At 41.7% G+C, this 26,116-nt stretch overlaps 1 protein-coding gene across 25 annotated transcripts in view; it reads right to left on the reverse strand.

The window, feature by feature from the left end:
* Window positions 1-3,298: 3,298 nt before the first annotated feature.
* The window catches only part of LOC112250622 (receptor-type tyrosine-protein phosphatase S-like), a 271,665-nt gene continuing 248,847 nt past the window's right edge, over window positions 3,299-26,116 (reverse strand). For all 25 annotated transcript variants that reach the window (XM_042321927.1, XM_042321928.1, XM_042321926.1 and 22 more), the window contains 6 exons: window positions 24,233-24,411; window positions 23,923-24,049; window positions 23,571-23,696; window positions 19,849-20,003; window positions 7,990-8,125; window positions 3,299-7,403 (listed from right to left, as the gene is read on the reverse strand). In XM_042321927.1, coding sequence (XP_042177861.1) covers window positions 7,335-7,403; window positions 7,990-8,125; window positions 19,849-20,003; window positions 23,571-23,696; window positions 23,923-24,049; window positions 24,233-24,411 — 792 coding nt within the window. In that variant the 3' untranslated portion in view covers window positions 3,299-7,334. The remainder of the gene's footprint in view (window positions 7,404-7,989; window positions 8,126-19,848; window positions 20,004-23,570; window positions 23,697-23,922; window positions 24,050-24,232; window positions 24,412-26,116) is intronic.

Below are 26,116 nucleotides of genomic sequence, written 5' to 3' on the forward strand. Positions count from 1 at the left end.
ATCATATAAAATATTTGTACTGTGTACTTGAGATTGAGTCCTCAAAAGTGACCAAATCTCACCTATTTAAAAAAAACTTTTCTTGGAATATGCAGCATTACTAGTTATTGGTCATGCCCCTCTCATGATAAGAAAACATTTTTGGGGGGTTTTACACATACTCCAGCATCTTATTTATTTAACTAGGCAAGTCAGTTAAGAACAAATTCTTATTTACAATGACAGCCAAGGAACAGTGGTTTAACTGCCTTGTTCAGGGGTAAAATAAGAGATTTTTACCTTGACAGCTCAGGGATTTGATCTAGCAATCTTTTAGATTGCTGTCCCAACACTCTAACCACTAGGCTACCTGCCACCCCAGGCATAAAAAGCAATACAGATAAACATGTCTTATTACAAGCAACTTAACCATAGGCCTGTTGCAACTTAAAGGCCTACGCTATTTCCTGTATGAATCATAAAGCAGTTAAAGGTCAAATGCAGGGTTTTTATCACGTCAAACCATTTCTGGTTAACAATTTGTCAGTGCTTAAAATGTACTTTTTGGTCCACCAGGCACTGTGGCAGGTAGATGTAAAAATCTACCAGCCACTCCAATTTTTCACCAGCAAAAATATATATATTTTTGCTGCTAAATGTGTTATTAGTAAGAAGTAACTAATGTGGTATATTGAATCATTTAATTTCTTGTGACGAGTTTTTTAAACCAAAATAACACAGAAGCGACAAAAATTTTCACCTGCTCCTTTAAGGGAGGGAAGTTACCGTGGTTCTAGTGCGACTCGAGTCATGTTTGTACCTGTGAGATTGAGTCTGACTAGTAGAAGTGTTGTCTCAGTTGAAACTCAAATACAGAAAAACAACCTAGCTTGTGAACAAAACACTGTACACTGAAGAAAAATATAAATGCAACATGCAACAATTTCAAAGATTTTACTGAGTTGCAGTATATAGAATGAAATCAGTCAATTGAAATAAATTCATTAGGCCCCAATCTATGGATTTCACAACTGGGCAGGGGCGCAGCCATGGGTGGGCCTGGGTATAGACCCACCCACTAGGGGGCCAGGCCCAGCCAATGGAATGAGTTTTTCCCCACAAAAGTGCTTTATTACAGATATAAATAATCCTCAGCACCTCCTCCCCCTCCTCAGATAATCCCGCAGGTGAAGAAGCCGGATGTGGAGGTCCTGGGCTGGTGTGGTTACATGTGGTCTGCGGTTGTGAGGCCAGTTGGATGTACTGCCAAATTCTCTAAAACGATGTTGGAGGTGGCTTATGGTAGAGAAATGAACATTAAATTATCTGGAAACAGCTCTGGTGGACATCACTGCAGTCAGCATGCCAATTGCACATCTGTGGCATTGTGTTGTGTGACAAAACTGCATATTTTGGAGTGGCCTTTTATTGTGTATCTTTCACTCAGCTCTTCACATGCGCACAGCCCCCAGCCAGGTAGTGTTGCAGCGCGAGGTGCAATAGGCTATATAGGATTCGTAGTTCTTTGACTTTGTGCGATTTAATTGACCAGATATGAAACAAAATTACTGAAAAACTTTGAAAGCAGCTACTACAGCACTCATTTTACTATAAATGTGATCATACTTTTATGATCAGACTATTTTTATTCACAAATGCGATTGAAATTCTCGCACTGTGGCGCACTGACCACCTGCCAAGGTGGCTGGTGAAATAGACATCTTTACCCACCAATGCCAAAATCTACCTGCAGCTGACATGTTCATTTTTGGCCCTGGTAACAATCAAGTACCTTACTTTGATTGGTTTCAATTCAAATGGTCAAAAAGAAGAAGAAGGAAATGCTTCTTCTCAAGCAATACTTTTTATAGGACTGTTTGGGAGTGGTCTGAGTGTGGGTCCTAATTGGAGGAGCCTAATGGGAGGGACATGTAACCTGAAAATTAGCTGTTATTGGCAGAGAGGAGGGACAACTCTATTTGTTATTGATCTCATAACCTTAACCGCCTGGTGATGTTACCAGGCAGTACAAAACCCGACCCTTGCAAAACAAGTTGAAATTTCTGCCGGCTTTTTCGAACAGCTCTTATACTAAAAGTGCTTTTTACAGTACTATTCCAACATAGTGTGTACATTTATTTAAACCACAAGAAAATCACGTTTTTTACTGCACTGCCCATTTAAACATTTCAGTCTTGACCTGAACACTTTCCTTTTTTATACTTCATGAGGTTATATGGTTATAAGGTTATGCCATGTGTGTAAATGCTGTCATCGTAACATGTTAAAATAAATAGCTCTTATGTCTGCCATCATCTGTTCGATGTTGTATGAACTTGTTAACTCGCTGACAACACCGATCACGTGCTGATATATTGGCTTTGGGCAGAGCAGATGTGCGGAGAGGCTGGCTGAAGGACAGGTAGCAGAACAAATAGCAGCAGGTGAAGGTTTAGCCCCACCTTCACATCGACCCGTCTTAGTGGCATTTATCAAGTTCTTGACAAGGCTTGATATGTTTGTAAACCAGGACATGAGCAAATATGGGAAAACACAAACCCCTTTACAGGACAATTAAGTGTAATGTGTTTTCATGGATCCGTATGGAGACTAATGGGTTTTCATGACCATTAAGTGGTCAATTTTCACTTAACAAGTGGGGGTTTCCGAGTGTAGTGGTTGTTCACATTGTTAATCTACAGCATATGGTTTTGCAGATGTTGTGCAAGCAATGGTACAAGCCCAAAGTGGTTGTCAGTGAAATGGAGTAGGTTTTACAGACATTTTAACACATCTCAAGAGATGTCAAAATGAGAGGTTATATTTCAGCTACTTGGGACATTGGATGTTTCACTGAGATAGGTTGATGTCCAGATTAGTGCAGAGGCATGATGTGTTCACAAAAAGATACAAATCCAGCTTCATTCATCTGATTTTGTCTCGTCACAAGCTGCCATTGGGGACCCACAGCCATGACTTGCATAAAGTGTCGGAAGAAACAAAACCATGGGGGTGTCTTAAGCAATCATAAAAATGATTTTTACAATGATTACAAACACAGCACGGCATAAAGGAACACTGATTATTGATACGATAGCAGGTCTGCATAGAAAACAAAGAGTGTGCTTTTATGTACCGTGCTCTGTGTCACCTGTAGATTGAGTCTCTCCTTTCAAGCACTATAATTAATATTAGTATTTAGTAATAATTTATTAAAATGTGTACCATTACCATACTCAGAATGCCTTACGGGACTGCACTTAAACCTGGTTTAAAAAGGTTGGGCAATATTTGGATGAATAAAACGACAAGAGTACACTCTCAGACAACATTTCTTTAATACAAAGTCAACATATCTACATACACAGTGGGTTTTAAACCAATCATTGTTTCAGTTAGAAGTAACAGTTTGAAAGCGATAGCACTTGGCCCTCACAAAAAGAAAAACTATTTTGCTTGAGTTTGGGTTGTTTATCTTTTTGTTGGCTGTTGTATGTATATGTTCTATTATTTTGGAGTCATTTTTGTATTTTGTTAATTTCCCCCCTCTGTGGAACATTGCAGTAATTTGGCTGCTGTTGTCAAAAGTCTGGCATCTTTACATGAAGTCAAAGAGTAACACGTCACACGAGCTTCCAAAGACGTCCACTGTCTTGGTTTTTGGCATAACCAAAACCAGTCTTTGAATTCAGTCACAAAAAAAGTCCTCATTTCAAGATTTAGTTCATATGAAATGGTTAGATTCCCACTGTTCTTTTCTCCTGGTCTTTGCATCACACGGCTCCTTCTCATCTAGTCTTGATTCATTCTGCATCCCGTAACAAAACATGGCAACAACAACAAAAAAGGAACACAGTATGGTTCTATACAAGTCTTATGTGAGCAAAACATATTATATCATTTCATGAATCAGGGGGCAGCGGTAGTGTAGTTCTCTGCCCCTAATGGCTGTGACCTCGCACTATGGCCAGTTGCTAAATAGCAAAATTATCTCTTCTTTCTCCCTTTGGCTACCAATGGACTGTCTACTTCTTGGTTTTTTAGGCAGTTGGGAAAACTAGCACTTTTCCTTTTTTGGGGGGAGCTTTTGTTTAGGAAAGGAATAGTCCTTTGGTTGCCATCATTTCCCATGTCTGGAGAAGGAAGCAGTGTTCATTTTGCAAAAGAAGCCTGTGCTGAGGCAAATGTTATGGGTCCTCACTGACCTGTCTCATAACAGAGTTAGCTGTGGGTGGCTAGTAGGGGATATTGCTAACATGGCATATAATGACAAAGAAAGTGGGGACTTAAGAACAGGGAACAGTGGAATACAAATGTTACAAAGGGAGAAAGCACGCTTTTACAAACACCGGGAACTTTGCAATGAGTCGAACCTTATAGTTGCAGTTCAGTCTTTGATTTGAAGGTAAGATAGCATCGAGGGTCAAATTATACAAATACATATAATCTATATATTTGTTTATTTACAGGTATTATATTCTGGATCATAGTTGATAATCATGTTGTGTCTGAAAAGAAAGACAAAATTAAAAGGAGGGACAAAAGGGACTTCTGAGAAAGAGGGAGATCATAGTCTGTACATGGTCAAAAAGTACAGTACCTTTATTCTGGCAAATTCATAAAAAATGTGTAATAATGTAGTTTGCCTCTAATTGAATGCTTTGTATACTATTTCAATCTACTATCTATGAAAATAATACTCAAACGAATACTAATAACTACTGTTAATGATAATAATAATTTCAACGACAATTAAAAATGCCATCTCCTTATCGGCACAGGTCTACCAAGTGGTAGGAATTAAAAAAGGGGGTGTAGGAGCGGCGCTCGGCTAGACAATTCCCCTCATTGTTCCCAGAGAAACAAACAATATTTCCCAAGGTTAAGGTTATGGTTACAAAAAAATATATATATACAAAAATCCATCATAATTTTACATGAGTAATTGAAAATGTATGGGTAAAAGAAAAACAACTAAATTCATACTAAGAGTTTGGGTATATTTTTATATTCTGTATTTAAATATATATGTATGTGTGAATGTGCGATATATAAGTATATATGCACACATCCACATAAACACATGTTATACTTAACATTTCTACAGTGAAAAAATAGAATGTATTTTAACATAATATGAACAAATAAGCATTTATTTCTTACTGCTAATTAAAAAATGTGATACAATATCTCTGTTAAAAAACTAAACAAAAACTAAAATAAAAGTCAGCTATGTAAAGTAAAATAACAATAGTCATCATAATACAACATTAATGTTTCCATAATGTTACAATAACAATAAGGCTTTTTTGGAAATAAGAAAGACTACACACAGTTCCTTTCATCACTCTGTTAGTGTACATACCAATCGAAAACCCTTCATAGAAGCCAATGTAAAAGTATACTCCTGGGTATACCAAAGCACTGACCTCTGATAAAAAAAAATGAAATTGGGGGCTTTGAGGGCTTGTTTTTATCAGACACATGTACATAGTGCGTAGAATCGGCCCTGCTATCGTTTAGGTTTCAAGTTTGGTGATGTGCAATTCATTTGTATCGTGGCTATAACTTTCACCTCACGACATCCCAATCCAACATGGCCACCTCTTCCGCAGTCAACTTCAGTGGCCTTTGGCCTATAGGTGGAAGGGAAAAGACTGGAACCTTTCTCTGGGTTATCAACTCAGTTCCTCACAACATTGAACTACTTTCCTTCCACTCTTAGTACCATAACTGCAAGAGGACTAGTTTCTTCGCTAAGCTTGGGACTAAAATGTCTAGTGAGAGATGGAGGAGGAGGAGGATAGGGGGCAATAACATGTGGATGCGCGTTCCATGACCAGACCTGGCACCTCCATTGTCATCCCATACCAAAGAGTTACACCTACAGCATACAGGAGAATAAGCAGCATGTTTGGTATCGACAGAAAACCCCAGAAACACAAGTAATTGTAAGACGAAGTAACAAGTGATTACAATGGGTTGTTGGTCACTGTACACGTTTGCGGAGAGCCCAGTTGCCGCCATTCACCATTCATTCCCCGACCTCATGTGGTGATTTCACTCGTTGTAGCCTAAAGGCCGCCTGAGCTCACCATTCAAAATGGTGGACACTGCACCAGTAACTCATGGCACAACTAGTCCTGAACGAAGAGTGATCGTAAAAAGTCATGGGACATGGTTGTCATTTCTCTGGTCTTGCAAGGGCGGTCATTTGCCCAGTGTCCTTGGTGACCGAGGCTAAGAAAGATATACCAGTGGTTACTGTATAAACATGTGGGGTTTGTTCTCAACAGCACCAAAACAAAAAATAAGGTCCACAAGTCAAGTGCTAGAGAAACAGACGCAGTAAATTGATTGAATTGGCATTTGGTGTCACTTTAAGACACCGTCCTCACTTTCACCCAGACTATTCTTTACTGCAGAGGCTCCTCATCCCAAAGAGTTGAAGGGATATAGGGATGCTCTTTGTGGGTATGATGGACACTTGAAGAGTTGTGAGTTTGGAGTTTGAAAGGTCATTCCAGAACTATGGGCAGTAGAAGTTCTCTTGCTAGAAAGAGATGAGAGTGGTAGGGGGTACCGAATGGGGGTTGACTTCTCTTGCCAGTACCTTAGCGTTAACTCGGTGTGTTAGTCTCATCACCGGTGTCCGACGTTTTGGGGGACAATCATCTGTGTTCACAGGCAACCACAGTTAGGCCATCAAAAGTGTTAATAAACAATTAGGAACTCTGAACCTCTGCCCTAACATGTTAAAAAATAAGACAGCTTCCCTCATCCAAGCTACATCCAGTCCACCCTTTTTTCAGTTTTTCAATTCTTTAGCTTTGTTTTTTTTTTTTACCACAGTCACGTTCACCTAGTCACTTTTCCTTCATTTTTCTGTTATCTTTGTATTGTTTGTACGTAGTTATTTTTTTAATAGATGTCCACAAAATGTTTACAATGTCAACCGCCACATCTGAACACTTGAGGTAAGGTTAGCAGTCTGACACTTTTGATTATTCCCACCCCACAGCTTGAGCCACCACTTTTTGGTTCCTTTCTCCCGAGTGAGGGCGTCAGTTGGTTTTGCTGATGGAATCGTTTACACTTTCCTCACCGGCATCAAAGTCCATTAGGTCCAATTGGAATTGCACTATTGTTTGTGTTTTAAATGGATTTCTTTACAACAACAAAACATCTACAATTAGTTTGCTTTCCTGTTGGTTGAATTTTGTTTTCTGTTTGTTGTTGTTGTTGTTGTTTTTTGTTGTTGTTGTTGTTGTTGTCGCCATTTCAAATTTCAAGCACGTTTCTATGGCTCAGGAGACTGTTGAGGGGGACAACGGTTCGGGGGACGAGATGGCTTTTTACGTTGCATAGTGATCAAAGCTTCCTAGGTACTCCAGACCCGCCTGGTAGGAAAATTGATATTCATCCTGCATAGACAAAAGACAACATATGAAACATTAATATCACATGGTGACAGCAGCAGAAAAGAGAATCCTACACTGTTCAATGCAATACTACAAAGCCAGCAGCTCTAAGACTTACAGAGAGTACCAATGCTTACGCAATTCCGATGCGTATTCTTAGCACCCGTTTTAAACACAAGGACCACAACATCCACAAAGGCCTGTGGGTCTAGAGTGGAGACGTCAAAACTCTTTTTTCCTTCTTCACCGAGGTGGCACTTAAAATGTATTCAAATTCATGGCGTCTATATTAGCAAAAAAAAATAGTTCTGTCACTTTTGGAATTTTTCGATGCTCCCTGACTGTCTAGCTTTCATTTTGATAACTGTTATCAAGCTGGGCAGAGTGAGGAGACTATAACTCTAGGTCCATTATCACTTCTACCCAGTTTCAATTTAGCTTTTAGTCATGGAAATGTCGATTGAGATCGTTTTTCATGAAACCTTTTTGAAATAAAATAAAAAATGACTCAGACCACCCACAGGTCGGATTGAATAGGCTCACGCTAGGGCCTTGAGTTTCACACATGTGGTCTAGAGTGACCTCTCACCTCTGTCTGCACCATGGCCGGCCTCTGTGTCCGCAGCATCTTGACCGTTTGGAAGATGTCCACCACGCCCTCGTAGCGCATCCTCTCTAGCACGATGCTGAGCGTGATGAAAACACCGGTCCGGCCAACTCCCGCACTGGGAAAAACAACAACAAACACACTCAACAGATGAAGTCCAACTCTTACACCAAGAGCTCTATCTTGCGTGCATTTAAAAAAAAGTTGTCTAAAGTGTATTGGCTGGTTTAAAGCTAGAGTCCTTTATTGAAACAATACCAAACCGCCTCTGTTTTGGTAAAAAAGCTGAGGGATGGGCCTGGAGAAATGTAACCACTCTCAGAGAGAGAGCCATGGATGCAAGCACCGACCATCCATGATATTAAAATTGTAGGTTGAACCATGTTTTGAGGCTCGTTTACATTTACATAATTTAGAAACATTGGAGTAAAACACGCGCGCATTTTGGATTCTGACGGAGTACGACAGTCTGAACTAAGCCCATGAGGCATGTATAAGTTATATTCTTCAAGAATCAAATCGGTATATATCATTCATTTATATGTCAAAATAAAAATGTGTGCAGCAACTTCGACTTAAAAAGTATGAATGAATGAATGGAGAATCTCCATTGAACATTATTCTTAGTCTAGGGCTAGGTTTATTCATCTACATCCAGGAAACCAGCCCTAAATATGTGTCTAGGGAAATCAAGTTCTAGTAACAGCTATTGTGTGTCTGTTTGGTTCATTCTATGTTCTTTCTTCTGTCCCTGGATACCAGTCATCATCTGCCGTCGCTAGACAGTTTAACGCCTGGTTTTAAAATGATCATGTGAGAGATAATCTTGATGTGAGGAATGTACACGTTCCACTTTGATGCCTGCCCGCACACACAACACACACATACACACGCACGTACACAATCTCAAAAGCATTTGTGCACACACACACAAACACACACCCGCATATGAGCACGCACGCACGCACACATACATGCAAGTACACAATCTTGAACACACGCGAATGCATACATGGTCGCACGTACAGTTGAAGTCAGAAGTTTACATACACTTAGGTTGGAGTCATTAAAACTTGTTTTCAACCACTCCACAAATTTATTGTTAACAGACTATAGTTTTGGCAAGTCGGTTAGGACATCTACTTTGTGCATGACACAAGTAATTTTTCAAAAAATTGTTAACAGCTAGATTACTTCACTTATAATTCACTGGTATCACAATTCCAGTGGGTCATAAGTCTACATACACTAAGTTGACTGTGCCTTTAAACAGCTTGGAAAATTCCAGAAAATTATGTCCTGGCTTTAGAAGCTTCTGATAGGCTAGTTAACATCATATGAGTCAATTGGATGTGCACATGTGGATGTAATTCAAGGCCTACCTTCAAACTCAGTTTCTCTTCGCTTGACATCATGTGAAAATCTTAAGAAATCAGAAAACAAATTGTAGACCTCCACAAGTCTGGTTCATCCTTGGGAGCAATGTCCAAATGCCTGAAGGTACCACGTCTGTGCAAACAATAGTACGTAAGCACAAACACCATGGGACCACGCTGCCGTTATACCGCTCAGGAAGGAGACGAGTTCTGTCTCCTAGAGATGAACGTACTTTGGTGCAAAAAGTGCAAATTAATCCCAGAACAACAGCAAAGGACCATGTGAAGATGCTAGAGGAAACAGGAACACAAGTATCCATATCTACAGTAAAACGAGTCCTATATCGACATAACCTGAAAGGCCTCTCAGCAAGGAAGAAGCCACTGCTCCAAAACCGCCATAAAAAAGCCAGACTACGGTTTGCAACTGCACATGGGGACAAAGATCGTACTTTTTGGAGAAATGTCCTCTGGTCTGATGAAACAAAAATAGAACTGTTTGGACGTAATGACCACCGTTATGTTTGGATGAAAAAGAGGGAAGCTTGCGAGCTGAAGAACACCATCCCAACCATGATGCACGGGGGTGGCAGCATCATGTTGTGGGGGTGCTTTGCGGCAGGAGGGACTGGTGCACTTCACAAAATAGATGGCATCATGAGGTAAGAAAATGATGTGGATATATTGAAGCAACATCTCAAGACATCAGTCATGAAGCTTGGTCGCAAATGGGTCTTAAGGACAACAAAGTCAAGGTATTGGAGTGGCCATCACAAAGCCCTGACCTCAATCCTATAGAAAATTTGTGGGCAGAACTGAAAAAGAGTGTGTGCGCAAGGAGACCTACAAACATGACTCAGTTACACCAGCTCTGTCAGGAGGAATGTGACAAAATTCACCCAACTCATTGTGGGAAGTTGGCCCAATTTAAACATTTTAAAGGCAATGCTAACAAATACTAATTGATTGTATGTAAACTTCTGACCCACTGGGAATGTGATGAAAGAAAGAAAAGCTGAAATAAATCATTCTCTCTACTATTATTCTGACATTTCACATTCTTAAAATAAAGTGGTGATCCTAAGTGACCTAAGGCAGGGAATTTTTTACGAGGATTAAATGTCAGGAATTGTGAAAAACTGAGTTTAAATGTATTTGACTAAGGTGTATGTAAACTTCTGACTTCAACTGTATGCGCACACACACACACACACACACACACACACACACACACACACACACACACACACACACACACACACACACACTTTGAATCATTAAGCCCCCATTGCAAACCTTTCCCTGCAACAGTCCCCAGAAATAGGGCGAGTCTTAACTCTGATCCTGAAATACTTGAGGGCTGTCTCCGTAAGCTCCTTTGGTGTGAAATGACTTCCACTTCACCAATGGAACAATAATTGATTTGACAACAGATTTATTTCTTCTCTCTTACCCGCCCCATGACAGTTTCTGAAAGGTTACAACGTTTTTACCAAAGATAACTTTCACCATTTTCTACTACGAAAACTTCTGACAGTAGATTGACCGAACAAGACACCAGCGACAACCCCCCCCAAAAAAACCTCAACTGTGGACTATGTCAGCACAAACCCCCTACTGTCTACCCCCTTCTGTCCTTTCAACCCCCCTTCCCCTCCTCCATTCCTACACACTAACCCCATCCTCTCCTGGAGTGTGAAGAAATCTCTTCCTGGGGAGCTAGTCACAGCTTGTCATATGGCTCTTAAAGTCCATCAAACCCTTTTAAATAAATAGACTTCCAAATCTAACCGCCGTGGAAAGCAGCATTGAATGAGAGGATTTACACTCCCATTCACAGAAAGTAATCAGGCAATTAATGACAAAAACCGTGTGGCTCTATTAGACAGGAATTGGGGAGGCAGTAGAATAGAGAGAAAGAGAGAGGGAGAGAGAGTTCTTTGTTTGTTTATTTGGATCCCCATTAGCCTTTGCAGAGGCAGCGGTTATTCTTCCTGGGGTTCACAAAAAAACATAAAACATGACAAGTAAAAAAATAAATCATAATAATACAACTAAATACTGTGCATAATGTGTGTGTGTGCCTGGGTGTGCATGTGTTTGTGTATGTGTCCCCTCAAAGTCCCCACCGTTCCATGAGATGTTGTTTAATCTTTTTTTTTTAAGTTAATTTTGCTGTTTGCCATAGTAAGTGGAGATGGAAGGAAGTTCCATGTAATCATGGCTCTGGGGACTTGGGGACTGTGAAGAAACCCTTGGTGGCATGTCTTCTTGGGTAATGTAAGGGTGTCTGACCTGAATGTTATTTGATTATGCAGACAATCTGGAATTTTCATCAAAGTAATACTTCTCGTAATAACTAGAAGAGAAGCAGTTATTCTCTCATAAATCCACAACCAGGAGAGACGTTGTTGATGTTAGTTCTGTGTGTGCAGTTAAGGGCAAGGCGTGCTGCTCTGTTTTGAGCCGGGTGCAACTTTGCTAGGTCTTTCTTTGCTGCACTTGACCATATTACCGGACAATAAATCAAGATGGGACAAGACCAGAGCCTGAACAACTAGGGTAGTTGATTTTTTGTGTGAAAAAACGCTAAGGGGTTGGGTTAAATGCGGAAGACACATTTCCGTTGAATGAATTCAGTTGTGCAACTGACTAGGTATCCCCCTTTTCCTTTCCTTTCATTCACAACAACTTTAGCAATATGACTTGATCATGATAATTGACCATCCAGCTTCCTCAACTTGCTCAATGGCCACACCCTTTATACACAACTCCAGTTGAGGTTTAGGTCATAGAGAATGTGCTCAACCAAATTAAATACTTTTAGTTTTAGATGTATTTAAGACCCGTTTATTATTAATCACCCATTCGGATACTGACTGTAACTCTCAGTGAGCTTTCAGTGAGCTCACTGGCTTTGGGTGCTGATTTGTGAAATCATCCACATACATAGTAATTCTAGCTTTGTGTAAGGGCAAATCATTTGTAAAAATAGAGAAGAGTAACGGCATAAGGCAACTGCCCTGAGGGACACTGCACGGTACATATCTGATGTTAGAGAAGCTTCCACTGAAGAACACTCTCTGGGTTCTACTGATTTAGAAGATTGAGTAAAGTTGAGGGGAAAATGCAAGGCATTGAGAAAATATATGGAGGGATAAAAGATAAAGGAAGAAAGAGGGGGATAGAAAGGAAGAAAGTGAGGGAAAGAAAATAATTATGTACCATTTTTTGATATGACACAGTGTGAGTAGTTGGTATTTTATTATGATCCCCATTTGTTGTTGAAAAAGCAGCAGCTACTCTTCCTGGGGTCCACACAAAACATGAAACATAATACAGAATGACATAATACAGAACATCAATAGACGAGAACAGTTCAAAGACGGAACTAAATATATATTTTTTTAAAGGCACAGGTAGCCTACATATCAATGCTCACACACAAACTATCTAGGTCTAATAAGGGAAAGGCGTTGTGTCGCGAGGTGTTGCTTTCTGTTTTTATTTTTTATTTTTTACTTCTTATGGCTAAGGGGCAGCATTTCTATGTTTGGATGAAAAGCGTGCCCAAAGTAAACTGCCTGCTACTCAGTCCCAGTTGCGAATATATGCATATTATTTGTAGATTTTGGTAGAAAACACTCTGACGTTTCTAAAACTGTTTGAGTGATGTCTGAGTATAACAGAACTCATATGGCAGGCAAAAACCTGAGAAAAATCCAACCAGGAAGTGGGAAATCTGAGGTTTGTAGTTTTTGAACTCTTGGCCTATCGAATAGACAGTGTCTATGGGGTCACTTCCACTAGATGTCAACAGTCTTTAGAAACTTGTTTGAGGCTTCTACTATAAAGGGCTCTTAAGGGCTCTTTGAGTCAGTGGTCTGGCAGAGTGCCACGAGCTGGTCACGCGCATTCACATGAGAGGTAGCTCGCGTTCCCATTGCTTTTCTGAAGACAAAGGAATTCTCCGGTTGAAACATTATTGAAGATTTATGTTTAAAAACATCCTAAAGTTATGATTCTATTTCTACGGACTGTAACGGAACTTCTGAACTTTTGCCTGAAGTTTAGATTGTGTACTGAACGCGCGAACCAAAAGGAGTTATTTGGACATAAATTATGGACTTTATGGAAAAAAATCAAACATTTGTAGAACTGGGATTCCTGGGAGTGCATTCTGATGAAGATCATCAAAGGTAAGTTAATATTTATAATGCTATTTCTGACTTATGTTGACTCCAAAATGGCGGATATCTTTTTGGGTTGTTTTGGTCTCTGATCGCTGTACTCAGATTATTGCATGGTTTGCTTTTTCCATAAAGTTAAAAATCTGACACAGCGGTTGCATTAAGGAGAAGTATATCTTTAAATCTGTGAATAACACTTGTATCTTTTTATCAATGTTTATTATGAGTATTTATGTATACAATATATGTGGCTTTGTGCAAATTCACAGGATGTGTTGGAGGCAAAGCCAAATGTAAACTGCGGTTTTTGGATATAAATATGTACTTGATCGAACAAAACATACATGTATTGTGTAACATGTTGTCCCGGGAGTGTCATCTGATGAAGAATATCAAAGGTTAGTGATTCATTTTATCTCTATTTATGCTTTTTGTGACTCCTCTCTTTGGTTGGAAAATCGCTGTATGCTTTCTGTGACTAGTTGCTGACCTAACATAATGATATATTCTGCTTTCGCCAAAAAGCTTTTTTGAAATCGGACACTGTGGTTGGATTAACTTCTTGAGTGTAGGGGGCAGGATTTTAGTTTTTGGCTTAAAAAAACATACCCATTTCAAACTGCCTATTTCTCAGGCCCAGAAACTAGAAAAAAATAGAATATGCATATAATTGTCAGATTAGGATAGAAAACACTCTAAAGTATAACAGAACTGATATTGCAGGCGAAAACCTGGGGAAAATCAAACCAGGAAGTGCTGTTTTTCCTGAAAGCTCTCTGTTCCATTGGATGCCTTGCCTCCATTTAAAAGGGATATCAACCAGATTCCTTTCCTATGGCTTCCTCAAGGTGTCAACAGTCTTTCGACATAGTTTCAGGCTTTTATTTTGAAAAATGAGCTAGAAAGATAACATCGCGTGGATAGTTGGGTGTTTGCAGAGATTTGCTTGCGCAACAGAGTGGGGCAGCCATTGTCTCTCCCTTTCCTATTGAAAAAGCGACAGTCCCAGTTGATATATTATTGATTATATATTTTAAAAACAACCTGAGGATTGATTATAAAAAACGTTTGATGTGTTTCTGTGGACATTACGGATACTACTTGGAATTTTCGTCTGCGATGTCATGACCGCTCGAGTCTGTGGATTTCTGAACATAATGCGCCAAACAAATGGAGGTATTTTGGATATAAAAATGTTCATTTTGTTCCATAAAGATTATTTATTGTGTAACTGGGAGTCTCGTGAGTGCAAACATCCGAAGATCATCAAAGGTAAGCGATTTAATCTATTGCTTTTCTGACTTTCGTGACCAAACTACTTGGCTGCTAGTGTTTGTAATATTTTGTCTACTGAGAGAGATGTTCTTACATAAACGCTTGTTATGCTTTTGCAGAAAAGCTGTATTGAAATTTGACACGCCAGGTGGATTAACAACAAGCTAAGCTGTGATTTGCTATATTGCACTTGTGATTTCATGAAAATGAAATATTTTTAGTAATTTAATTTGAATTTAGCGCGCTGCAATTCAGCGGGTGTTGATGAAAATTATCCCGCTACAGGGATGGGTGCGTCAAGAAGTTAAGGAGAATTTTATCTTTAAAATGGTGCCTAATACTTTAATTGAATTATGAGATTTTTGTTGATTGAATTTGGCGCCCTGCAATTTCATTTGAGTGAGGTGAGGTGTTCCGCTAGCGGAACAGGTTTGCTGTTTACTTGAGCAATATGAGATGGAAGGACGTTCCATGCAATTAGGGCTCTACATAATACTGTATGCGTTCTTGAATTTGTTCTGGATATGGGGACTGGGAAAAGACCCCTGGTGGTATGCCTGGTGGGATAAGTGTGTGTGTCAGAGCTGTGTGTAAGTTGACTATGCAAACAATTTGGAATTTTAAACACATTAATGTTTCTTATAAAAAGTTTACAATCTAAAGTAACACCAAGTAATTTAGACTCCTCAACTTGTTCAACAGCCACACCATTAATTACCAGAATCAGCTGAGGTCTAGAACTTAAGGAATGACTTGTACTAAATACAATGCTCTTAGTTTTTGAGATGTTCAGGACCAGTTTATTACTGGCCGCCCATTCCAAAACAGACGGTAACTCTTTGTTATGGGTTTCAGTGTCTTCATTAGCTGTGGTTGCCAATGCGTATATGGTTAAATCATCAGCATACATGGACACACATGCTTTGTTTAATGCCAGTGGCAGGCCATTGGCAAAAATAGAAAATAGTAGAGGGCCTAGAGAGCTGCCCAGCGATACACCACACTTTACATGTTTGACATTAGAGAAGCTTCCATTAAAGAAAACCCTTTTAGTCATATTAGATAGATAGCTCTGAATCCACAATATGGCAGAGGTTAAAAACCAGGTCAATAATATCAAAGGGTGCACTGAAATCTAACAGTACAGCTCCCACAATCTTCTAATTATGAATTTCTTTCAACCAATCATCAGTAATTTGTGTCAGTGCAGTACATGTTGAGTGCCTTTATAAGCTTGCTGAAAGTAAGTTGTTCGCTTTTTATTACAGAGAAATAGCATTGTATTTGGTCAAACACAATTTTTTTTATAAGCAAGCTTATAGGTCTGCTGTTAGAACCAGTAAAGGCCGCTTTACCACTCTTGGGTAGTGGAATTACTTTAGCTTCCCTCCAGGCCTGAGGACAAAGACTTTCCTCGGATTAAAAATATGACAGATAGGAGTGGCTATAGAGTCAGCTACCATCCTCAGTAGCTTTCCATCTAAGTTGTCAATGCCAGGAGGTTTGTCATTATTGATCGATTACAATTATTTTTCCACCTCTCCCACACTAACTTTACAAAATTTAAACTTGCAATGCTTTTCTTTATTTGGCATCATTATTTGTTTTTTAATGCATGAATACAATTGCTCCCTGTTCGTTGTTGGCATTTCCTGCCTAAGTTTGCCCACTTTGCCAATTAAATAATCATGAAAATAATTGGCATCATCAAATGGTTTTTGTGATGAATAAGCCATCTGATTCAATGAAAGATGGAGTTGCAATTGTCTTTATGCCCATAACTTCATGTAAAGTAAACCAAAGTTTTATATAATTGATCTTGGCTTCATAAAACAGTTTCTTCTTCTTTTTGTTTAGTTTAGTCACATCATTTCTCAATTTGCAGTAAGTAAGCCAGTCTGATGTGTAGCCAGAATTATTAGCCACTCCTTTTGCCCCATCTCTTTCAACCATACAGTTTCTTAACAGTTATAACAGTCAGTTTCTTAATAGGTGCATGTTTATCAATAATTGGAAGAAGCAAATTCATAAATTCATCAAGTTTAGCGTCTGGATGCTCCTCATTATTCACATCAGACCAACAAATATTTTTAACATCATCCACAGAGTCACAGCAAAATCTTTCGTATGATCTCTTATACACTATTTTAGGCCCAGCTGTTGGAACTTTGGCTTTCCTGGATATAGCCAGTATATTGTGATCACTGCATCCAATGCCTACGGATACAGCTTTAGAACAAAGTTCTCCAGTATTAGTAAAAATGTGATCAATACATGTGGATGATCTTGTTCCTGTAGTGTTTGTAAACACTCTGGTAAATGTATTAATAACCTGAACCAGATTACAGGCACAGCTTGATGAAAACCAGTCAAGATTCAGGTCCCCAAGAAAGTACACCTCCCTGTTTACATCACATACTGTACACTATCAAGCATTTCACAGATATCACTTAGATACTGACTGTTAGCACTTGGTGGCCTATAGCAACACCCCAAAAGAAAAGGCTTTAGATGTGCCAAGTGAACCTGCAACCACAACACTTCAATAACACTTGACATAACATCTTCTCTAAGCATTACAGTGATATGGCTCTGAATATATACAGCAACACCTCGCCCATAAGCATTTCTGTCTCTTCTATATATGCTATATCCTTGTTTTGCTACTGCTGTATAATCAAATGAATTATCTAAGTGAGTCTCAGAAATGGCTAATATAGGAATCTTATCTGATGTTAGCAAGTTATTGATTTCATGAACCTTATTTCTAAGGCTACATATATTAATATGGGATATTTTCAGCCCTTTCCTGGGTAGCTTATCAGAGAAAAACAAAATACTGAAAAGAGCAGACAAAGCAAGAGAAAAAAATATACATTCAGCAGTGCATTAATCAATTGGTGTGTGTGTGTGCAGCGGGGTTAAAGCTACAAACTCATAGGAGTGGCTCTTTTATCCCTTCCAGGCTTCTGGGAGGGAGGGTGGACAACGAGCCTGTTATAGCAGATGTAAGCAATGTCCCCACCCGCTCTGGCATCTTTCATGGCTGGGATCAGTTCTTTCCTCTTCTGGCGCAGCTTCAGGATAGTCATCGTTGAGGAAGATATAAGTTTCTCTCAAGTTCTTGGCTCTTTCCAGAACAGCTACCTTGTCCTTGAACCTCAGGAACTTGACCACTATTGGCCTGGGCCTGTTACCTGGGCGGTGGTGGGGTTTCCAGTCCTGTTGGTGCGCTCCACCTCAATCTTCCTGTGGTCCATCTTCAATTTCTCAACGATCTGCCCAGGTCTCATGAGGAGATCAGGAGATCATCAGGAGATTCTGCAATTCCGTTCACAACCATGTTGTTCTGCCTTGATTGTCCCTCGAGATAGTCTGATTTATCTGTCGTTGTTAACATGGGTTCACACACACAACTGATGTCCTCTCTAAATGACTTACGGATTGCTGTCATCTTGGTCGGCATAATCACTGGAAAGAGACAAGCAGTCCCAGCAACTGATGCCAACTGCATTGCAGGATCCAAACTAAGAAGCTAGCTAGCTACCAAGAACTTTCCAATACACTTTCAAACAACAAACTTCTGTGTTCAACAGGGAGTGACATGAAAATCGAGAGGACAATAGGGTAACAAAGGAGGGAACCTACACAGTCCAGACAGACAGACACTCCAGGCAGACAGACAGTAGCTGAGCCCAGTTCTCAGTGTTGGGCTTCCAGAGCTTTACGAGAAGAGCAACGGAGGGAGGGGGCATCCCTGACTCGTTCCTACTTCCCAGCATGCATTGGGTCAGAACTGAGATGATTTCCGAGGTGTTAGAGTAGTTCTGCAATAACACTCCCGGGCCTGTGCTCAAAATGCCAGGCGAAGACAATGCTCTCACTGCATGCGTCCCGAATGGCACCATAGGGCTATGGTCAAAAGAAGTTCACTATATAGGGAATAGGGTGCCATTTGGGACGTCGCCACTGAGCCCTCGCCTTCCTGAGCCGCTGCATTAGCTGTGCCTCCTCTACCAGGCTGCTGGGCTAAATCCTTTCATCAAGGGAGGATAACTCAGCTTTATTGCAGGTCCTAAGACACAGCCCTCTCTCTTAAAGGGTATATGCAATGTCTGGCGGTGATATCATATTTTACCCATGGGAGTATGGTGGTGAAAGTCTGGTGACATAATAATGATGTCCATATTGGTAGATCTAGTGTATAGGTAGATCTCATGTTCGCCTGGTCCTAGATCTGTTTATGCAACCACAGGAGTTGGCTAAACAGTACAAACAGATCTGGGACCAGGCTAGTGTTTGGTGGCTTTGCGAAGGAAAAACGATGCAAAGAGGGAGTTTTTATTTTCAACCAACACGTTGTTTCAATACAATGTGATGACACTTTGCAAGTTAGCAGCGTGCAGGGACTTTTTTTTTAACCATAAACATACTAAGTAACATATTTCAGTGGTACCCCGGAGGTGGTAGCCACACAAATATTTTTTGAATATGCTTGCCAAACTAATGACAAAGGTTACCTTGGAAGAAAGAAAACACAATGTGATAAAAATGTATCACACAGGGAATCGTAAAATAAAAATGGACAAATTATTTCATGTGCCTCCCATTTACAAATGCCAGGCTGGTGCTCCGTGTGATCAATTATGAATGAGCTGAGCCTTAGGCGTTGTAATGCCAGCCCACTGCAGTGGCAGTAAGGAGAGAGAGAGAGAAACATGCATCATGTCTGTGGAGGACATTAAGACTAGCACCACGGGAAGCTGGTTGTAAAATCCCCTTAACAACACAAGGTATCAGCCCGGCCGGGAGTCGGACACCCACACACCTACAGACTCAGTATACTGTGTTATGTGCTGACATTGTTAGGTAGAAATAATGGTGTGGTTCTGAATTATAAAGAACACCACTGACACATGTCTCACACCTACACGCAGGCCCATGTGCGCATGGAGACACATGCAGACACACGCAGACACGCACACACACAGGGCTGTTACCTGCAGTGGACAGAGATGGGTCCGTCCTGGCCGAACTGCTCCTTAGTTTTGTGCACCTGGCCTATGAAGTCTATGAAGCCCTCCCCTGACTTTGGCACCCCCTGCTCCGGCCAATCAGTGAACTGGAACTGCCGCACTGTCCTGGACTGCCCATCCTGAGAAAGGGAACGAGAAGAAGAATGGATGGATGGAAAGGGTAAGAGACAAGGAAGAGAGGGATGGAGTGAGGGAGACAGAGGAGGATTGAGAAAACGGGAAAGAGAGGAGGATGTAAGGGGAGAGAAGGGATTGGTCAGTAAAAACCAAGATCCTTCACTTTACACTTTACGTGCCACAGACTCTCTCATTGTCCACAATGATGACCACATACCAAGCAAAAGAAACAGATTCAGGAACAGAAACAATAACTTTCACCACACTCCCCAGATAGAAACTTGATCTGGGGTCAGCAAACCGCCAAGTCCCAACGCTGTCCCTATCTGTGTCTAGTAGACAGCTCAATAACAACTGGTCCAGGTCCAGTTCAACTTCACCCTCATACAACACCACAATGTCCTGTCTCCCCTGACGTCCACCTGACAGTCTATCAGTTCTCTTTTTCTCTCTAACTATTCGCTCTCTCTCTAACTATTCTCTCTCTCTCCTCTCTAACTATTCTCTCTCTCTCCTCTCTAACTATTCTCTCTCTCTCCTCTCTCGCTCTCCTCTCTAACTATTCTCTCTAACTATTCTCTCTAACTATTCTCTCTAAATATTCTCTCTCTCTCTTTCTGCCTCTCTGCCTCTTTGCCTCTCTGCCCTTCTCTCATTTTAGCCTGTCATTTCTTCGGTGGAATAAGTCCCGGTTAGAGGAAATCAATAGGGCATTTGGCGTGACAAGCGTCTTCTTCTAAACATTGTGTTAAACGGGGTAATCGTGGATGGAGAACTGATGGACGGAGGGACCTGACATGCAAAAAATGGCATGCAGCCAGGAAGGGAGGAAGACCAATTTGGGGTGGCCACCCAGATCGGTGCGGACTGGACTTATACTAATCGAGAAAATTGCTTTATTTGAATCTCTGCCGAAGGGTAGTCAATTATGGTGGGGTCTTAATTTCAGTAGTCGACTGGAAGAGAAAGGAAACGGTCTCTTAATTTGAATTTGGCAACTGAGGCTGAGGATACAATACAGAACCAAAGGCTCCTTATACTCCTCAAACATTCCCTAGTCCATAGCCCTGTCTTCTTCCTTGATGACCACTGATCATTGGACAGAGTTGATTGGGTTCCACAATGCTGCTTATACCTATCAAGTGATTTCAGGTCCATTGTCAGGAAAGGAGACAAGGAAAAAAGGAAAGGAGAGGAGGCTGGCTGTATGTTTAATTGGAACCCAGCCTTTCTACACTGAACAAAAATATAAATGCAACATGTAAAGTGTTGGTCCCATGTTTCATGAGCTGAAATAAAAGATTCCCGAAATTTTCCATATGCACAAAAAGCTTATTTATTTCAATTTTGTGGACAAATGTGTTTACATCCATGTTAATGAGCATTTTTCCTTTGCCAAGATAATCCATCCACATGACAGGTGTTGTATATCAAAATGCCGATTAAACAGCATGATCATTACACAGGTGCACCTTGTGCTGGGGGCAATAAAAGGCCACTCTAAAATGTGCAGTTTTGTCTATTTGGCAGTAGGTCCAAACAGCCTCACGTGTGTGGGTTTATGTGGGCGAGCGGTTTACTGATGTCAACATTGTGAACAGAGTGCCCCATGGTGGCGGTGTGGTTATGGAATGGGAAGGCATAAGCTATAGACAAAGAACACAATTGCATTTTAGTGATGGCAATTTGAATGCACAGAGATACCGTGACGAGATCCTGAGGCCCCATTGACATGCCACTCATTTTCCACCATCACCTCATGTTTCAGCATGATAATGCACAGCCCATGTCGCAAGGCTCTACACAATTCCTGGAATTTGAAAATGTCCCAGTTCTTTCATGGCCTGCATAATCACTAGAGATGTCACCCATTGGGAATGTTTGGGATGCTCTGGATCAACATTTACGACAGCGTGTTCCAGCTCCCGCCAATTTCCAGCAACTTCGCACAGCCACTGAAGAGAACATTCCACATTCCATAATCAGCAGCCTGATTAACTCTATGCAAAGGAGATGTGCCGGGCTGCATGAGGCAAATTGTGGACTGGTTTTATGATCTTACGCCCCTATCTTTTTTTGAAGGCGTTGTATCTGTGACCAACAGATGCATATCTGTATTCCCAGTCATGTGAAATCCATAGATAAGGGCCTAATGAATTTATTTCAGTTGACTGATTTCCTTCTATGAACTGTAACACAGTAAAATCTTTGAAATTGTTGCATGTTGCATTTATATTTTTGTTCAGTATAAATAGAGTCCCAAGTAAAAGGCCAAAACATCCTAATACTCTCCAAAACACTCCCTAGTCCCCTAGCCTTGTCTCATTTCCTTGACGACTATTCTTCAGACTCATCCGTGTCAAGAGTGTCTTTCATTTGACTGTCACAAGCCACTGTTTTCTCTTATCTCTCGCTTACCATTCTGTCGCCTTTCTGAACCTTTGTTTTTTTCCTTTAAACCTCATTTGAAAAACGTTTTGCCTCCCCCGCGCGGATTAAAAACGAAGGAGAAGAAAAAAACAACAACAACACAATTAATGAAGCGCGTAGAGACAAATCTAAATAAATACATTTAACACACAACCTCAGGGTCTGCGCACTGTGTCAAATTGTGTGATTAAATACGTGACTGCCTCGCTAGCAGAGACAACTGAAGTGTGGAGTCTGCTATTGCATGCGCACACACACACACACACACACACACACACACACACACACACGCACACACCCCCCTACCCTTTCCACACAGGCATACCAACCACCTCCCATAACCTCCTCCTCTCTCCCACCCACCCACCTCTCTCGCTCCTTTCCTCGTCCGTCTCCCTCTTCCAGTCATCTCTGATTAGAGGTCCCTTTCATTTCTTAGGGAGACCTTACGCGTGCGGCCCAACCTGATTACTGGAGTGGGCCGCTTTGATGATTCAATCACAATTAACACAGCCTAGAATCACCGCTGCAGCTGCTGCTCCAGTCCACCTTTCCCAGGCACTCCTTACTCTGTGTGTGTGTGTGTGTGTGTAGGGGAAGGTATAGTTTGTATGTGTGGTACCTTGAGCACCAGCTTAAGCAGCATTTATGTCTAATCTGCCCAGTGGGAGACGCATGGGGCTGAGTGCTAGGCCAGTGTGTAAAGTGTTTTTTTCCCCCCAGACTAACATGAGTGCTCCTAACTAGCCGCCATGCTGGCTCAAGCAGCAATCCAACATGTCCGCCAGTCCCAGGTGGGCTAGTGTTCTGCAGTACAGTTACCGCTACATTGGACACAAAATGGTAGCCTATACTGTGTAATGGGCCTTTGTGCTTAAAGTGGATATGAAGTGGATATGAAAAAGTGACGTCAATAAGGGATCATAGCTGGATTCACCTGGTCAGTCTATGTCATGGGAAAGAGCAGGTGTTCTTAATGTTTTGTATACTCAGTGTATAGGACAGTAGCGTTTCTAGACATAGTATCAATGGGAGGGAGGCATGAATAGAAATAGAATGTGTCATCCCTAAGGACATACGCATGGACACACACACACACACACACACACACACACACACACACACACACACACACATACCCTGGCGTCAGTGACTTTGAACTCTCGGAGGATGTACTGGGGCATGTTGTACTCAGCCATGGGGTCCACCACAAAGTACTGGTACCTGGCCGAGCGCTCAGCGGGCCAGTACTGATGACATTTTTCCTGTGAACAGAGAGAGAGAGAGAGACACACATATGAGGAGGGGGCATAGGATAAATAGATCTGAGATGAGCGTGAATACATAGACTACAGTCAGTGCAGGTTAGGCATGTGCTCTGTTTGTCATTGGGGTAGTACAGACTGCACTACAGAGGATAACTGAATGATGGACAGAGAGAAGAATGCTTGAGTGGGTCTGTGTGAGTGAGTGAGATAAAGTGTCTCCTACCCTGCCCATCTCTCGGAGTTTGGTGAGCATGACTACGATGGTAGAGTTGTTCTCCCACAGCATCCTCCAGAAGTCTTCTGTGGTCTCTGCCAACGGGCCCTGCGTGGCGATGTAAGCCTTCTGTTGCCTGGCAACACACACACACGCACACACACACACACACACACACACACACACACACACACACACGTCAGACATGTAGTGTGGTGAGTCAGACAGACAGAGAGACAGTCACAGTTGCATGCATGCAAACACACACACCCCTCCCCGTCTTCCTCTCTCTTTCCGACTCCACACCCATTCCACCTACCTGTATCCGTCGATGAAGCTGGAGTTGATGTAGTCGGATCCCTCGAGGCCCCTGATGGGCTGCAGGCAGACGCGGGTTGTCTCGTAGGGCATGATGTTTACCAGACGGTTCTTGAACTTGTTGCAGGGCAGGTTGGCACTGATGAACCTGGACGTGTGGGCCTTGGAATTGGCCAGGCGCTGTAGAGGAGGAAGAGTCGGAGGATTGGACGGAGGGATGAAGGGAGGAATGGCGAGAGGGAGCGGTGGAGGGATGAGGGAAGATGGGTGAGAAGAGAGGGTAGGAGGGAGAGAGGGAGAGGGACATGTAGAGGGCAGGAGAGGGGTAGGGGGAAGAGGGGAGAGAAGAGAGGGGAGGGAGAGGGGTAGGGGGAGATAGGAATGAATGTCATATGGAACGAGAGTCAAAAGGATAGAAAGTGGTAGAGAGAGAAGCAGAGATGTAAGGAGAGCGAGAGATGGAAGACTGCAGAGTAATAAAGAACTGTGAGATGTTATCTGAGCAAGACAGAGCTGAGCCATAGACGATCGCTGAAGCACCTTAAAAATGCAGACATATCTATTTGATGAATGATTTCATAATGTATGGCTGGATGGAGCAATCAAAGAACACAGTCTTTAATCTACTCCCCATTTCCTTTTCATATCCCTGTGTACTTTGCAATGTGAAGTCTTGTGTGAGGTGCTATGAGGTAAAATAGTACGACTTGAAGCACCACTATGTACTACTGTCAAGCTAGCATCAAACAGAAACTGGAGAGAGGGGTTTCTGTGAGGCAGTAAACCCGTCTGCAAAAAGTGGGTCACTTAAGTCTTTGATAATGGGAGTCTGGTATATGCTCTGCACACAGTCGAGCACACAGTCACACCGAATACATTCGAGCAGGCCCGTGCACACACACACAGTGTCATGATCCAAATTGGGACCTGTACTGACAAATGACCATCAAAGGGACCATCACGGCAGTTTGTGGGTCAGTCTGTCTGACAATATCATCCCTCACACACACGCACACCTCATCCCCCTCTTCTCCCTATTCACTCCTTTGACCTTGATGTCTGCTGTGTGTAAGCTATACTTTTTCTGACAGCCTCTCTCTATCCCTTCTCAATCGTTCTCTCGACCTAACTCTCGCTACTCCTTCCTCCCTCCCTAAAATGTCTCTCACCCAGTCCCCCAATGTAATTGTTTCTCTCTCCCTCTCCCCCTCTTTCTCCCTCACCCACCTCGTCTCTCTCCATCCCTCTTTCGGTGCCAAAAGCCCAGACTGTCATTGCCACTTGGATTTGGGTCAACCCCCCCCTGTCCCCATCCCCTCCTCTCTTCCCTCTCTCCTTTCTTCCCTTTGATCCCCCTTTAACAGAGGCAACTGGAATGAGACTGGCTGGCAATGCTGAAGACACCCAGATCTGTTACTACACCAAACTCCGGAGGGAGAGTTTCGATTGGAAAACCAACCAATCTGGCAACCCGTCCAGTCGTAAGTAAACAAAGGCATAAATGTTGCTATGGACGACTGTACTGATCTCAAGCCTATAGACCAGGGTTTCCCAAACTCTGTCCTCGGGACACCAAGGGGTGCACGTTTTGGTTTTTGCCCTAGCACGACACAGCTGATTCAAGTAATCAAGCAATCGTCAAGCTTTGATTATTTGAATCAGCTGTGCCATCCTAGGGAAAAGAAGAAAAAAAACGAGCCTAAGACTTTTGGCGGTCATGAAAATTGTCAAGCAAAAAACAGCCGGTTTCAGGGTAATTGACCATTAATGAACATAAACACATTTATCACATCTCCTGACTCCATGCATAACCTATAAGCCACTGATGCAGACCATTGGAACATCTACGTTTAATATAGGAACATCTGCATTTAATATAGCTTAC

Source organism: Oncorhynchus tshawytscha, linkage group LG05, assembly GCF_018296145.1.
Source record: "Oncorhynchus tshawytscha isolate Ot180627B linkage group LG05, Otsh_v2.0, whole genome shotgun sequence".
Classification (NCBI taxonomy): Eukaryota; Metazoa; Chordata; class Actinopteri; order Salmoniformes; family Salmonidae; genus Oncorhynchus; species Oncorhynchus tshawytscha.